Source organism: Telmatherina bonti, assembly GCF_933228915.1.
Source record: "Telmatherina bonti genome assembly, chromosome: 20".
Taxonomy (NCBI): domain Eukaryota; kingdom Metazoa; phylum Chordata; class Actinopteri; order Atheriniformes; family Telmatherinidae; genus Telmatherina; species Telmatherina bonti.
Window position 1 is genome coordinate 24,740,486 of NC_136618.1, and position 18,349 is coordinate 24,758,834.

Consider the following 18,349-nt stretch of genomic DNA (forward strand, 5'->3'; position numbering starts at 1 on the left):
AGTTGTAACCATTTTTACATACGAAAGACTGAATGACAGGATGTTACAAACTTGTAAAATGCTATTTTGTGAACAGATGATAGCGCTCACACTTCTGCAAAGCATATTGAGCATGAATACAAATGAAATACCCTGTTTGAGCTGGTTTTTTTATTTTTAATTGGCTTTTTTCTGTATTAAGTGTAACTTTTACTATACACGTGCTTGTCATACACCATGCTCATGTCACCACTGACTATCAAACTTACAACACAATGCCTCAGATAGAGCAGTATAATTTACGGAATCATTGCAAGCATGCTGTTTTGCACTGACAGTTCGTACAATATGCATATCAGTTTGATAAATTAATTTATAAGGAACATCGGTTCCTCATAAAATGGTTGCTTACAAAAAGTAACTTTTTTTTTTTTACAGTAAAAAACCACTTTTTGCAGCTTTCTAATAGATTTGATCAAAAATACTAAGTCTAGCTTTGCTCAAGAACTCATGACATTCATCAGACCCAACTCATTATAGTGTCATTAAAGAATAATGACTTTCAACCTTTATGGGTAAGAAATTGCAGTCAGTGACAGGTTTGTAGCACAGTGTGTGGTGGCTGATAATTGACAGCTAAAATAAAGTCAGTTTTCACTACTGAGACAAGTATTCTAGCTAATTAGGGCATGCAACCGTGAGAGCCGTCTTGTGTTGAAGTAATCTATCATTGGGTGCATAATTACAGAGCTTACTTTTAGGCTTGAAAGTACTATAATTTATCATTGAGCAGTTAAAAACTAAAGCAGGTAGGTGATGGAGAAAAAAGAACACTGGCTGCAAAGTGGCAGAGAGACATTAGCGTTCATGAAAAAGCCGTTAAAAGCTTATACCCACTATATAATGATTAGGGGTGTCTCTTTGCACTTTTAGACTGTCTCTTATTGTAACATTTATAACGTCCCACCATTATTTGATGCAAAAATGCAAGATTAAGCAAAAAAAAAACCAATAAAAAAACCAACCATTTTGACTTTGTTTTTTTTTTCCTTTCCCTCCAGGTGATGAGCTCCAAAAATCTCTGAGTGCAATCCGGACACATACTGGGAATCTGCTTTTGAGTTTACCCACCCGGCGCTGATCCACATCTTACTCATTGTTTCACTGTGGCTCAGTTAACGTCACTGGACTTCAACTTGGGGACCTGAACATCACAGATCGCCAATGCTGACAAGGAACTGTCTGCTGCTGTTCCTGTGGATTCTTGTCAACGAGGGTTTGTTTTTTTCTTTACATCCACCTTCATTGCCACTGGGACGGAGCAGGACAGCAAGGGAGCACGCCAGGAGCTTGGTGGGCTCAATGAGGAATGGAGCGGCCGGATCTCAGCGGGTCAAGAGGGGCTGGGTGTGGAACCAGTTCTTTGTACTAGAGGAGTACATGGGCTCAGATCCGCAATATGTGGGCAAGGTATTTATTGTTTTTTTTTTTTTTTTTTTTTTTACAAAATGATTTATGTATATAGTAGAACTCATAAATCACATGAAATAAACTGAATTGGAATTAAATGGGGGCAGCAAAACAATGCAAGAAGATAGAATATAATAAAAGCAACTAGAAAGGAATGTAGAATAAGTATAAATTATTATAGTTACGGCAAAATACTGTCAAGATATAAATTACGGTACAATAAATACATTCAAACAAAGTCTAAGTAAATAAAACTATAAAGAACTTACATACAGCATAGACATACAATGTAAGTGTAGCTGCTCCAAGTCACAATGCCCCTTAAGCCTCACCACTTTAATCATGCTTTTATTGCAAGGGCGGGGGGGCGAGTGCTGTGTCACATTTCTATGTTAGAGCAGCCACACACACACACGACTGAAACGCTGAGAGAATCGATGGCATGGTAGAAATAAATTTAAATTACAGTCGTTGTAAAGCTGTCAGAACATCACAGTTATGAGGCAGAGAAGATGCTGACAGCAATAAAAAGACAGCGGAGACCCAACAGCCTGATCAGAATCGAGGCTGAGATATATAAACACATCCCATCAGACTCACTTCTTTTCACCCCTTCTCAAGCTTTGGCTGTCTCTCCTTTTAGGAGGATTTCTTATTCACTACTCTGGCTTAGGACATTCGTAGGCATACTCTGTAGGGGTTTAAGGCTAAAGTTGTAATTTGGCACTCCTAGCTTACATAGGATAATGGTAAGACTGACTTATCTGCCCCAGTGCCACTGCAATCAGCCCTGACAAGCCGTGCTGTTTGTGGAAGTCTCCGAGGCTAAAAAGGCTAAAGCAGGGAGAGGAATGCTGATGTCTTTTGCGCTTCTAAGTCCTTTAATCCTGGACTGCTGCCTTGCTTCAGAATAATTGACTGATTCTTCAACATATAAAAAGCATTTAGAGATTTTCCGATTGTTGTCACACTGTCAAAGACAAGATTTTTACTCATAATTGTGGCTTTGACATTAGCTGGAAAACATAGACTGAACACAGAGGACACAGTGCAGGTAACATCGCTTTTAAGGACTCTAAGTATTATCAGAGACTTTAAGTAGACTGCATAAATCAATTGTAATGGATATGGACTCTATAATGAATGTTAGTTCAATAAAACATCAATGCCTTATTGTGGTAAGATTTCCAGTCTGGTGTATAAACGTGGTTCCCCTGCACTGCATCGAGGCTATGGTGGCTCAAGAGACTACTTGGCTTCTCCTCAATGGCAGAAGAGCCCTTGTGAACCAACTGAGGAAGTAATTATTAAACGTGAAGAAAGCAGCTAAAGAGCAGCAAAAGATCCAGAATGGAATAGGTTGAGGGAGCAGCTATTGAGCTTTTCTGGCAAAGCCTGGTTTAAAGCATATGCAGTAGTGGTGGGAAATACCTACAGAAATGGTAGGAGACTATGTAGACATTGTGATTAATGATGACATTGCTGGGGGAGTTAAGACTTCAGTAATGTATAGATGTATCATCCAACCCTTTAAGCTGGCTAATACATGAATAATTATGCATGTGGACCTCAGGCCCTTTTACACTCCCTTATATACGTAAAAAAAAGGTTTGTCTGTTTTGAACACTGACATGCGTCCCCCACTTTCATACTTCCACACAACTTTCACGTTGACCTGGTTGTTGAGTCAGTTCACCTGCTACTAGTCAGTGCTGAGTTCCAAGTTTACTTCTGTCCTTCTGAAGTTAGTTTCAGACACTGGTTGATGGCAGTAATGCATGGCTATAAAGTTGCTTGCAACTGGTGAACACACTCACAAAGCCATAGCTGTTGTCTTTCTTTTCTTCTTCTTGTCTTTCTTTTCTTGTTCTTCTTTTCTTTTCTTCTTCTCTGCCTTCTTTTCTGGTTTATTCTTTTTGCTGATTACATGTCGGCTCTATTGCTCAACACTACCCATGTGGTTTTTGGTAGTATTACTCTGCATCAAGCAACAGATCCGCAATGCCCCTGAAAAAAGAACCAAATTAACAATCCACAAAATGGACCAAATTGTCTCTTGATTGTATTTGTGAGTCCATCTTCTGCACTGTGTATAAATTTGCTCAAATTGTTGCCATCTGAACTGATCTTCATGCAAATAAATGTGCAGTACATACTCATCGGTCTGAGTGACACACCAAACAGCATCTTAAAAGTATATTTGTACTACTGTACCATTCATTATACTTCAGCAAACTCTGTTTAATTTTTCAGCACATCACAGTTAACAGTGGCAGAGATGAAAATGAAAGGAAAAAAAAATAATATCAGTAAAGATTTTTATGTCTAATATCTGCAGAATTTTTTTTTTTTCGCTGAGCGGTAATAACTCCAACAGTGAAACAACTAGATACCCGCTGGAAATACTTTTATTGACTAATTCTGGTTCTGCTCCTCTTCTTATGTTTTAGCACAGAGAAATTTGGAAATAACGTTTGTTTTTTGTTGTGTATTCTCTTACGAGTCTGGTAGAAATCCTTAATCAATGACTATAATGTCAGCTTTTGGCTCGGAATGTGAAGAACTCATGTCAACTCGCGCAGCTTACCCCTCTATTTGAAATAATTGTATTACCTCAGCCTCTGCACTGCCCTCCAAGTGTAAATGATTTGAACTGTCAATGGTAAGAGTTGGGTGTAGCTCAGAGCCTGTCAAATCATCTACCCCACCCTACCTCCCTCAGTAAGTTACATGGGAAAGCACAAAAGCAAACCAGCGAGAGTTGAGTGGCAGCAGAAGAAACGAGTGTGAGGAAAATATGAAACGGTATCAGTGGTGCAGAACAGACTGTTGGCCCATTAGAAATTAAACATTTCTACAGTTATCAGCATCCTTCCTGCAGTCTAAGGATTTATGGCAATTATATGTGGAGTTTTCTTGTAAGGGCTTAGTGCTTCTAATGTGGAAGGCATAAGCAACAAACAGTCAATAATGCAGATGATCAGACTTGAATAAATGTAGAAATTGATAAATGAGGAAAACTATAATCAGTCACGCTTCAAGTTTAGGTTTCTGGATCAACAAAAGAAAAAACTATATGCTTTTATGCTTGTTTTGGCGCATTTATATACAAAGACAATATTTTGCAAAATTGCTGTTTTTCTATGTTTTTCTTTCCTGTGCTGTAGTCAAACAACTTCCAATCTTGTTAGGAATAATAAAAATTTATTTCAAGAGTTCCGCATTAAATGCATCACCGCCAGTTGTAATTGCAACCGCCAAATTACCACTAATCAGTGCTGACCATTAAAACATAATTCACGCTGCTAACAAGATGGTAATTTTGTCAGTTCTGACAACACACTGAATCCAAGACTTGTTCACGAGGAGGAAAGAGGACAACCACTAATGACGGAGTACGCAGCGAGTGCTGGTGTTACGGTTCAACTCTTTTGGCTATTAACAAGTGACATGCGCCTGAATGCACCAGCAGTTGTTCATGGAGAAAGCACATGTTTAGACACAGCAAAACAAAATTTACTTGTCCTTTTTGAAATGCCCTACTATTTTCCTTTTCATCAAAAGAGAAAGAGGGGAGAAAAAAAGCTTATCTCAGTCCCAGACACTGAATACATAACCGTCACTGAAAGAGAAAGTACCTTCACCATGTAGCAAACAGGAATATTAAACAATGCATGACTACAGTTTGAAAGTCTGAATAATACAAATAAATATATATGAAAAATCATACAATTCTCAATGTGGAGATTATAAATATTCAATACAATTACTTATGGCTTTGCAAAAATAATGTGATTATATCATTCTCAATGAACAGTATTCATTGTGTTGATATCAGAAGGGAAGGGTAATCTGGAACATAAACCAATCCCTGCGACCAGATTTGATTTTAAGGTTAGATTAAAAAAAATAAATAACTCTTCTACTGCTTATTATTTAAATGGTCAACTGAATGTTTAGGTTGACACTGGAGTCTCCATCCAGCTGTGTTTTCTTCATTCTTACATGTTTAGACTGCAGATGCCTGAAAAGACCATATTTACAACTAATGATTTCAAGGACTGAAAAATGCTCTGCTTCACAACTGACTAAATGCAAGGTTAGAAAAACAGCTTTCACTACAGAAAACCACCATATCCAATTAATGGATGTATTTTTCCTGTCTTAGGTAAAGCCAGAAATGCATTAGAACCTATGCAAGGAAGTTCTTTTCCAAACCAGGATGACAAATACCTGCTGTCTACTCCCTTTCTGCAGTCAGTCTATCATTTCATAAAACTATAAGGAAGTAATTTCCTTTTTTTTCCCAGCTTATTCAAAACCGTAGCATCCTCTGAATCTAGGTCATAGTCTTGCTGCTCTATACCTAAAATGAAAACTGCGAGATAAAGAAGCATCATCTCATCCTATAACTTGTTTGAAAGGATCCACACCATGCATGGAAGTACCATCTGTTCACCACCTAATGCATGCCCACTGATGCCACTACACGCGGGTATGAATTCAAATATTAATTTCAAAAACACTGCTTGCTTTTTTCAATATTTCAAGTTGTACAGGCAGCATCAGATTTAAAAAACACAACAAAAAAACAATGCATGTACCTGATCTATTTTGGTTTCATGAATGCTAACAAAATTTCCTTTGTTCTGCCACATGTGTAAAAATATATGCTATGTTTGCATTTCTGCTCATCCTGGTGGTATAACTACAAAATAAGGAATTATTCATGCTAGGGCTTTCATGCTATTTAATCTATGCAAGCTAATTTGAAAACTGTAACTTTCTGCAAAACAAAAAGTAGACTAATGTATTCACATACTACATAACCTCAGACAAAAAAAGTTTGGTATGTAAATAGAAAAGGCAATACACAAATTACTAATATCCTTTATTTAGTTGAAATAGCACAAAGAACCATGCAGCTTTCAATACACAAGGTAAAAAAAAAACAAAAAAAACAACAACAATACGCACTAAATTTCAACAGAAGATCAACAGCTCCTATGCAGACAGCTGACTCTGTGCAAAACTTAACGGGTATCCAAACACAGGAGTTCACGGCAATTTATTCTTTGGTTACACGACAGAAGTAGTGGATGAAGAAAAGAAAGTTGATTCTCTGCTGGTTGCAAAGAAATATTATATTCTTCTGTGACACAAGCGCTTACTAATTTAAGAGTTTTTCACAGTGCCTGAGCAAAATGAACTAGAAAAAGTAAAGTAGATGAGAGTTGAACGTGTTTTGACTGCAACAGACCCCAGTCTGTGACATCACCTAAACTGACCCAGCTCAAGTCTCCCCCGGACGTTCAGCGGTGGTAAAGTGGTTCGAAGAAGGAAAAGTAAAAAAAATAAATAAAAGTCAAGCTGTTCCAGAAAAACTGAAATCGCTACATCAATTCTATTAAAGCATTAGTATGAGAATATACTGGCTTGCCATCATCAAACTGTCCTGGAGAAATCCGTAGAAAATAAATGTGAAAGGTGGTTGTCAAGAATACTAACATGAGAAGCTGCTGTGTATTTACAAAAAAAAATAAAAATAAATAAATCCTGGATGTTTCTGGCTATTTGAACAACCAAAAATATCATATAATAAAGCCAAAGAGGATGTTGAAGGCTGTTAAGAAATTCAAATCCAAGTAGGTATCATAAAAAAAGGGAAATTTGCAAGAAGCTTGACAGCCTTGGGAGACATTCTAGTGTGAAATGTTTAATTTAATTCAGTTCAGTCAAGTTAGCGCCTTAACTTTAGCATTTTAAAATGTTTCAAATAATAAAACAAAAGAAAGAATCCTAAACCTCATGATTGTTTACAATAACTTAGAAAAAACATCAATGTCTATGAATAATGTTTGAAGCGCAGTCCTTAAGAAATATTGAAATGAGCTGCTGTGAAAATCGGGATGCACTTGTACTTTTTGCTGTATCTAAATTAAAATTCGAGGTGCACCAGTGCAGTCAATGCTAAATTTTGATTTGGAGTCCCTTCCTATGTTTTAATTAGAATTCTTACATCAGAAATAAAAAGTTTGACAGAAAATAGGCTTAATGTGGGACAAAAAAAAAAAAAAAAAAAAAAAAAAGACATTGGTTCCTGCTTTAATTCCATTAGTCTAAAGCTCCTACTACTTAATGTCTGATATGAATATGTTCCATCAGACTTGAAGCTAATAAGGAACACATGGCAGCTACGACTTTAGTCTCTATGAATGTTGCTCTTTCCAGTTTGCGTCTAAAAAGCATAATACTGCATCTGCACTGGATTGGAACATATACATTTATACAGTACATTGCAAAAATTAAACAAAATGGACAAAAAAGGCTTCATTTGCAAACTATTAATCAACTTATCAGATATAACACTGTTCCAAATGGGACGTTGCATTGAAAAAAACAATCCTTTCTCTGTATACGATGCATATTTTATTGTTATATAAGGTCTTGCACACTGCCAAATGCAAAGCTCACAAGGCTCGCCTCAAGTACAGTATACAATAAGATCTGTTGCCATGCAAGTGTATGGTTGTCACGCACAGCACAACATTGAAGCGCTTATGTTTTTTTTTTCTAACTACAGATAGTGTAACCGCACATCTCATGTAGACGGTATGCTGAAACCATGTTGTAGAAACTGGAGGACCCACCAAAAGATGTTGACACAAAGTTACTGGTAGATATATGTAGCACAATGTAGAGCCGATATAATAGATTTAATTTTCTTTTTAAAATGACTTTTTTTTTTTTCTCTAAACAGCAAATGCTCAGATTCTCAAAGAGAATTTCCATCAAATCCAAAAGTGACACTAAAACTATAAAAAGGAAAGAGTATAAAGCATCCAGTGTCATGCTCCAATGCCCCTTTTCTCCCATACAAAAGGTCACTTATTTACATACCAGTCAATATGCCCCCTTTTTCTAGAAAGGCCAGCATTGTTTCCCCTACAACTTGTTTATTCCCTTGCTTCCTCCTTGACATGAAATGGCCATTTTATTGATAGCTCTTCTTTCCAGTCCCACCCCACACCTGAGATTTATTACGATGTGGAGCCTGCAATTTAATCTTTCGATGAGGACCCATAAGAGGGACATATAAACCTTTTCAACAAGACTTCTACAGCAGGCCCAACAAAGAAAGATTCCATCAAGTGCCCATATGAAATTTACAATCGTAGCTCGTGAGAAAGTGTTCCACATTGTTAAACATGGTTCACTTTAAATGTTCTGGAATTCGGCCATAAAGCTAAAACCTGAGGAGCCCCATATAAAAACAGCAATAGTGTTTACATGCCATGATAATGACCATCAGTGCTGTAAAATACTTCAGTGGGACTGGCTGCAAGGCGAACCAGCAGCTAATTAGCTTCTACTCCAAAATCACAGGCTTCATAACATAATTGCTTTGCACTGAGCTATGCACATGTTTATTCATTGACCTACAGCTAAGTGAGGCTACAATATGCAGATTCAAAGCAGAGCGCTAAACAATAATCTTGTATAATCTTGTTGATTATACACAGCATCCACAAAGAATGTCCGAGGCAGAAATCTGATTACCTGACATTACAATATTGTGGATTATGTCACACATGTATATGCAACAATGATTATATTCATCTAAATTTCAGCTATACATTCATTATAATTACTTCTTAACAAGAATTAAACTCTTGGTTGCATATGTTTCACTGCTAAAATATAAATGGAATAAAAGCTGTATTCAGTGAAAAAGAAACAACACAAAAAATATATCATAAAAGGTCCTTAAATTAATTTAAAAATCTGTAACCTGTGCAATTCTCTGTTATATGCAATGTAATATGAAATGATTGTGCTCCTAAAGATTATGCATGAGGTATGTCACTGATTCAGCAGCTCGTTAGGACATATTAACAGGTTGAGAGCATTTACAATTGGAATATATGTTGATGATGAATGTTGCTGGATATTCTGAGAACAGCTGAAGTAAAAGCTAATGATGCCATTCATCCTTTCTGCCAAAGTAATATATTCCATATATTTTGTCCTCATGGTTAATGGACTTTTCTTCTGAATTGCCTGAATCATATTTCCAAATGGTCTGCTAATGTCCCAATCAGTATCACTTACAACCATGGTCAACATTTTCCATTTGGAGACTGACACTGATGGGCAATATTGTTCTGAACCTGGATAGAAAATTGCACTTTCTATGTAATATTAATATCACTACACTGTTTAATCATGTGTGTCATGAAGAAAAAAGGGGGTCACGTCTTAAACCTTATCTTAAAGATCAATATTCATCATGTACATTCATGCAATGTGTCACACTCAGTCTTACAAAGCTTTTTGCTATGCAAAACATAATTATGGATAAAACATTTCTAAGAAGTTTCTGGTTACCATGTTTCTTCAGTTTGTCCTCTTAGGTATTATGTTCACAAAAAGGGCAACTTTCTATTCAGGTTTTTTTTTTTTTTTTTTTTTGTAAACAGCATTACAGCATAATAAAACTCAATGACTGTCTTTACATGCACAGAGCCTTATCTACTATTTTCAACAATCATAGGTCGTCTATAGTTGCATATTTGCCAATATAACCCCACATGTGTTTTTCCCCTCTATCCTCATTACCTGTGTGGTATGACACAATCCAGATATGGAGCTCGGAGCTGTCAACAGCAAAGAAATGGCTCACAAGCCAATATCGATCAGCTATAATAAGCTTGCAGGATTTGACATAGTGTTTTCTTCCCATCACCTGCTCACCAGTACAGCAACAATCCTCAAAATTTTAAAATGCATCCAGGAGTCATGCATGATGTGGGTAGAAATGGCACTAGCCTGACAATACATGAGCAGGAAGCTACCAGTAACATACCAATATGTCAACAGAATGTCACCTTGTCTTCATACAAGAAGGTGGTGGTTGGATGACACCTGATTTCAGTCACGGGTTAACACCTTGTAAAGAATAAGAAAAATTATTCAGAGCACTGTAATAGTGATTCAGACAATTTGAGTGCTCAGTGGTGTCCACTCAAAGTGCATAATATTAATTCTGATAGATGACATTTGGTGCAATACATAGATTTGCAAACAAAACAGACAAAAAAAATAATAAATAAACACCAAACTTTTTAAAATGATTGTGTACCAACAACTTTAAAAACAAACAATTTTATAACAAGATACATTTAGTACAAAAAATAAAAGCACAAGTATACTGAACACAGAGGGTATTTAGAGATCTGCTAATGTATTTACTGCTGCAGGATTGCTGGACAATTCAAAGAACAATGTTGGCTGGCTATCAGCACAGAGCTGCAGCTTTGATATGCATTCTTGAAGAGCTCCACATAATCCTGGCTGCAGAAATCCAATTACAGCCTTTTCTACAGAGGTTGGTTACGTTCTCTGCTGAAATCACTCAAATTAATCAATATGCGGGTTTACTGCCTAACCAATGAGGGACTGCTGCAAATCCTGACAGTAAAAAGGAACACTAAGAGTTGAAAAAAAGAAAAGTCCCAGTAAAATTTAGTCTCTCTTACAAAGCATGTGACTATTCTACAGCAAGTACTGTGAGAATCGCTGTCCCTAATTTCACCTGTTAGTTATAAGCTTCAGTGACTTTTTTCCCCTTCTATGCAGATGCATACTTGATGAATAATGGACTTGCCAGTACTGACAACATTTCTAATGCACCAGCTGCCTGTCATGCAGACAGGTAGCTAACCCTCAGCTACTCGAAAGAACAAAAAGGTTAAAGAGAACACTATGGGAATAGAAGAGTTCAAAGCTTTTACAGGTGAATGTCTGACTTGTAGTTCTGCATCCTTAAACAAATTGTAATAACTCGCTTAAGTAATGACCTATTCTCAAAGAGCACTGAAACCTCCTTTTGACCAGCAGCTGAACAAATGAAACGTAAAAGTCACAGGCCATCATGGTGAACTGAAGAATTACTCTGAATGAGGGGAAAGGAGGGGGAAAAAAGCACAAATGCAAACAAACATTGAAAAAGGATGGTTAGAGGTCTCACATTTCCTCCCTACACACAAACTGTTTCTTTTTCTAGCTACCATGTCAGCAATACTCCGAGCATCTTATCAAATTATGCCCATTGAAGAAAAGGGAAATGAAGGTCATCCTCATCATTCAGTCTTTCAACACATGCGGATTCATTCAAAATGATCACTAATTTAGCCATTTGGATTCTGTACAAATTTGTAGTTGCTTTGTGTGATAGAAGTCAATATAACAGCAATGATTCATTTTATCCTCTTTATTAAAATAACTTCTTTTTTTTTTTTGTCATGGTTAAGGTTGTGCTTATGATTATCCATGCGATGCTTTGTAGCTCAAACAAAGCCATTGTCTTGCTCTTATTAATGGTTCTTTTTATCAAACTGATTACCATTGTTAGTGAAATGATTTTTTTAATTATTTTCAGTAATTCATTTATAATTAATGAGGCAACATGCTTGTTCATTTTATATTGAATTTGCATATATTTTTTGCTTCTCCATTTGTGCCATTTTTGAATCGATGGACCTCCCCTGGGTGCTTCTATTGAATTACCTGAAAATGTAAAAAAAAAAAATGTTCTTTCATGCTAATATTAAAGAGATTGCTTTTTTTTTTTCTTGCCATTCAAATGGAAAATGTAAACTCCCCTTTATTAGTTTTAGAATTATTATTATTATTTTTTTTTTTAAGTTGCAGAGCCACTTACACACGTTTGAAATCAATATACACTGCTTAGCTGCTGAATTAATAATAAGTCTTGCATGACCTGATGAAAAACTTGATATTTTAAAGTAAAACTCAATGACATCATGTTCTAAGTGAAAGTTCACGCATCCTGCAATTTGATCCTACTACTTGCTTTCTGATTCCAGGGGTGCATTGAGGGGTGTCACCAGCCCCTTCTTACTTTAGAAGTTAAAACTTCTCTGTTCAAATCTTGATTGCTGATATTCTCAATATACTTTCACAGCTCAGTTCTGTTTTGCTGATGCCATTTTTTTTTTAATGCATTATATCAATCAACCATTTAGGTTCAAGTATGAGCAGAAACAACATTAACGTCAACAACATTGAGCTCCACCCAGAGGCTGTCTGAAGGTCCATGGACAAAGAAATATACAATTTTTGATGATGAAACTACCAACGCAAGCAGATGTTTACACACTAATGCAACTGTTAAGGAACTGTCTAATCAAGGCCACTAGAACAAAAACCCTTAAAACATATTCAATGAATATTTCAAATAATTTGCCTTGAAATTGTTGATACACCAATTATATTATGTAATCAATTATCTCATATTAAAACACAAAACTAATCTGTATAATACTATAACTGAATGCTCCATAATGCACTACATTGCTCTGTAAGCCCAAGCCAAGAAGTATACGTTTTAAAAGAAATTCCAATTACACATTACCGTTTGGTAATTAAACATTACCAAATGTTTGGTAAACATTAAAATCCTTTTATCAGGTATTATGTAGTCACTTTTACTTTAGTGTACAAATTCATCTCCTGCATGTTGTGATTCCTTTCACTGCACTGACCTTTTAATGGCACACTTAGTCCTTGCTGTTTCAATTAATGTCATTCATTGTGAAATCAAGTAATCGTGACATCTCCAATCCCAATCCCAAAGGAATGTTACATCAGAGCTCTAAACAATACTAAGCAGGTGGTTTTAAATGATAATGCTGATTAGTGTATACATAGAAACATTTGTGCAATGCATTTCCAACGTTAACCTTGAACTTTTACTCTTCAGAGTAGCACATGTGATGGAAGCCATCACAATAGAGAGAAAAAAAAGGAAGAGAATCTAATGCAATCCAAAACAACTGCTCTGCAATACATACTGCTGTGTTGCTTACACTGCTCATTTTTTGAGTGGGTGTCAAAAAAAAAAAGAAAAAAAGAAAAGAAAGTTGATTCAGCTCCATAAAGCACTGACAGTAACAACTTTAATGTAAAGTTTTTGCTAGGAAGTCCACCAGCACAGGGGGAGACAAAGTAACATGGAGAATCTGAAACATTGTGCAATCACAGTAATAAAACCTGGCATGAAATATGCTCAACGCGAAGGAAAAGTCCATTTTACAAGGTCTGGAGTTACACTAAAAGGTTCTGAAGCCCCCTTAATCCATGATCAGCTTTAATGACTGTGATGTTGGGGATTGTTACAGCTACTGTGTGTTTATATACAGTATATCTCGAGCAGCACATTAAACTTTCTCATTTGTAGTCCCTGCACCTAAATCTGGTACATTCATTACTGCATGATACATTTCATTTCCAACTTTGACATCCTGCATGTAACAGAATGTCAAAACTGACATGCAGGGATTTTTTTTTTTTTCCTTTCAGATAAAAATATAGTACATACCAACCTTTAGCCTTAACCTGCTAAACTTTGGTATGTAATAAAAAGTGTGTAAATTCTATGTATATGCAAAAAAAAAAAAAAAAAAAATTGCTAACAGCACACACTGAGGGGTTGCATGTTTCAAGGGTACAAAATAGCACGCCTGCATATATTTGGTACATGAATATGCAACACGGGCGCTTGTTGGAAAAATAGCAAAATATTAATTTAGCACCCCGTAAGCTAATCCATGAAACCTGAAGCAATTTTTGTTCAAATTGCATCTATGTTTTCGTTTTAAAGGACGTGCAAACAGTTGCAGTTATTGTTATATGAGACACTGAAACAAAACAAGGAGACACGGTTTTTACTCTCATGTGAATATTCATGGGATAAACAAAGAATCAATCATCAAAACCTATGACATGTCCAGCATTGCCATTTTGGAACTGTTGGATGACCTCAGGATGGATTTAGAGAGGAGTCATACAGACTTGTAAATGACAAATATTGCATATCACAGAAAGAATCCCTTAGACGTGCTGTCCAAGTCCTAATTGCCATGGTCACGGCTTTCCCATCACAAGGTGGCCATTAAAGATGGGGTAGGTAATCTTGCTCAAAGACATTTTTTTTTTTTTTTATACTCTGGTACAGTGGTTCCTCATCCTGATAGTAGTCTATACATTTGATAATCACGAACAAAAAGAGATATAGTTAGACCCTTCAGTGTAAATCTGTGAAAACTCTGACCAATTGAAATGTTCGGACTGAATAGCATTTCTTATAAAAAAGCCTTGGATCTCACAAAGAGCAATACCGGAGGGGGAGGTGCCACTTTTAAATCTTACTAGCTACCTAACATTACCTACCCCAGCTTTAACTGAGACCAAACAAGTTCCTTTTTTTCAGTGTGGATTTGTTAAGGTGCCCTCCGATGGACTGGCGAGCTGTCCAGGGTGTACCCTGCCTTTTGACCAAAGGCTGCTGGGATAGGCTCCAGCTTCCTCGCAACCCTTCATAGGACTAAGCAGTTAAGATAAGGAATGAAAGAATAAATAAATGAATGAATTTTTTAGGTGAATTCCCTTTTGTTCACTCTGTAATGTCACTATACTGTCTTTTTCGTTCATCTCGATTGCATCGTTTCATCGACAGCTTTAACTTTTTTGCTAACGTCACGCTATCTTTTAAAACCTTCCATGCTGCAAACTATGAAACATGCAAAATCTTCATTTAAGTAGGAATCTGCAACATGTCTTCAACTGCCTCCCATTTATGTAAACACTTTTGTTAAATCACCCGCAATCTCTATGCAAATTACTACTCACAAATTGGAATCTTATTAGATCTGGCCCTTCGAGTAATGTTGAATTTTGTTACTGTTTGGCTGGTTCTGAAAATAGAACACAGTATTTCTAATGACAAAAAAAGTGTAAATAATTATTGCTCAATCCCTTCTGTCACCATTATACAGACTGAGACAAGGACAGAGAAACAGACACATCTGTTTAGCAGGTCAGTCTGAAGGATTTAATAAGAAGTTTGAGCCTCAAATATGTTGGTTTCTATTACTTGATTAAAGTAATTCAAACAGCCAGACCAATGTTAACCTGCTAATTAGAGCGGGCATGGAAAGGCAGAGATGGAGAAAACAAAGTATCTATTGAGAACAAGACCAAACACAGACAGAAGCAACTATTTCCATTAGTTTTATTTAGATATTAAAGCTTCAGGTCTCACAAAGAGGACACCAAACAGCTGCCCTTGAGATTGGCTTGGTTTATAGAACAGAGCGTTTTATTCCTTTCTGAAGCAAAGACTTCCCAGAAAAGTTTGGAATTTGCATGGAGTTAACACAGAGCATGATCCTTACCTACGTTACCATCTTGGCTGTTTTCACTGTGAGTTTTCAATTCTGTCTTGGGTTATTCTTCTGCATTCTACATGAAAGTAACACAAGAGTATAATCATATCCTGGTTGAAGCAGTCTGCAGAGCAACAATGGTGGAACAGACTTTCTTTAGACTTGGAACAGGCTGCTCAGTGGTTAAGTGGCAGTTAGTTGCATCGGAACAAGAAAGTTTCTGGTTGAATCTTGTATGTTCCCAAAAATAAAATATGTAAGTTACTTAGTCATTCTATTGACCCAAAGAGAGAGTGAGAATGACCCTAGTGGAAAGCAGGGACCATAGAAAATTGATAGATGTATAGACTTGCAAGGTATCAATTAGGAGGTGGCATTGAGGGTTTTTTATTTAAATATTAAGTATTGATATTATTGTATCCAGATAAAATCAGTTGGAGAATGTGGTAATGGTAACTTCCCCATTGTCTTACAGAGCCTTTTCTCTTACATTACAGTAACTGGAAGTCATTACAATAATGACTTTTACATATTACTTTAATTCATTGGCATCATCGCTTTGACCCTGGCTGACAGAATCAACTTTCTATGTCATCTTTGAAAGGGTTACCCTCCACCCTCTTTTAATCCAAAAGAATAGCTATGGTTTCTGTGCAACAAACCAGTGTTTGTTGCAGGTGACTGAATTTGATTTGCTTATGACTGGACACAGGGATGTGTACACGTTTTGTAGTGAATATGCAAATACAAACAGTGGGGGTCATGCATCGCTGGTATGTCATAACCAATAAAAAGACAGGCCATGTTTGCTATGCCATAGAATTAAAATGATGTTCACTGGTTTTGCTTTTTCATCTGTCTAATGGGAACATTAAACTCATGAGATAATCTAGTGCAACTGATGCTGCAAAAGATTATGGGATTACAAAATGGAAAAACAAGACGGATGACAGATGAACGGTAGTTAGACACAAAACAAATTCTTGTTGTGGGATACCATGTTAACAAATTGGACAAACATAATGCATAAGAATACATTTTCTATAGACGTACATCACCCTCCACCCGCCACCTTTTTAATGTAATATTATTACAAATAGGACTGGAAGTGCAGACGTCCGCCAAGCGGCTCATTGCCACACGTAATGTGGAGAATCACTTTAAAAGTTTTTGCATCCACAATTCCTGCCAAATGACTACAAAGATTTTATGGAATTGAAGCAACAATATACATTATATATACATACATATATATATATATATATATATATACATATATAAAATGTATATATGTATGTATATATATATATATATACATATATATATATATATATATACATACATATATATATATATATATATATACATATATAAAATGTATATATGTATGTATATATATATATATATGTATGTGTATATATATATATATATATATATATATATATATATATATATATATATATATATATATATATATACATACATATATATATATATATATACATACATATATATATATATATATATATATATATATATACATACATATATATATATATATATATATATACATACATATATATATATATATATATACATACATATATATATATATATATATATATATATATATATATATATATATATATATACACATACATACATATATATATATATATATATATATATATATATATATATATATATATATATATATATATATATACACATACATACATATATATATATATATATATATATATATATATATATATACACATACATACATATATATATATATATATATATATATATATATATATATATATATATATATATATATATATATATATATATATATATATATATATATATATATATATACACATACATATATATATATATATATATACATACATATATATATATATATATATACATACATATATATATATATATATATATATATATATATATATATATATATACACATACATACATATATATATATATATATATATATATATATATATATATATATATATATATACACATACATATATATATATATATATATACATACATATATACATTTTATATATGTATATATATATATATATATATATATATATATATATATATATATATATATATATATATATATATATATATACATACATATATATATATATATATATACATACATATATACATTTTATATATGTATATATATATATATATATATATATATATATATATATATATATATATATATATATATATATACATACATATATACATTTTATATATGTATATATATATATATATATATATATATATATATATATATATATATATATATATATATATATATATATACATATATATATATATATATATATATACATTTTATATATGTATATATATATATATATATATATATATATATATATATATATATATATATATACATATATATATACATACATATATACATTTTATATATATATATATATATATATATATATATATATATATATATATATATATATATATATATATATATATATATATATATATATATATATATACACACATACATGTATACATTATATATATATATATACACACACACACATGTATAGCTTCAA

At 34.1% G+C, this 18,349-nt stretch overlaps 1 protein-coding gene across 1 annotated transcript in view; it reads left to right on the plus strand.

Annotated features, from left to right (window-relative positions):
- Nucleotides 1-1,203: 1,203 nt before the first annotated feature.
- The window catches only part of LOC306770616 (cadherin-12-like), a gene marked incomplete at both ends in the record, with an annotated part of 85,143 nt that continues 67,997 nt past the window's right edge, over nt 1,204-18,349 (plus strand). Inside the window, one exon of the mRNA XM_079259503.1 lies at nt 1,204-1,449. Coding sequence (XP_079115629.1) covers nt 1,204-1,449 — 246 coding nt within the window. The remainder of the gene's footprint in view (nt 1,450-18,349) is intronic.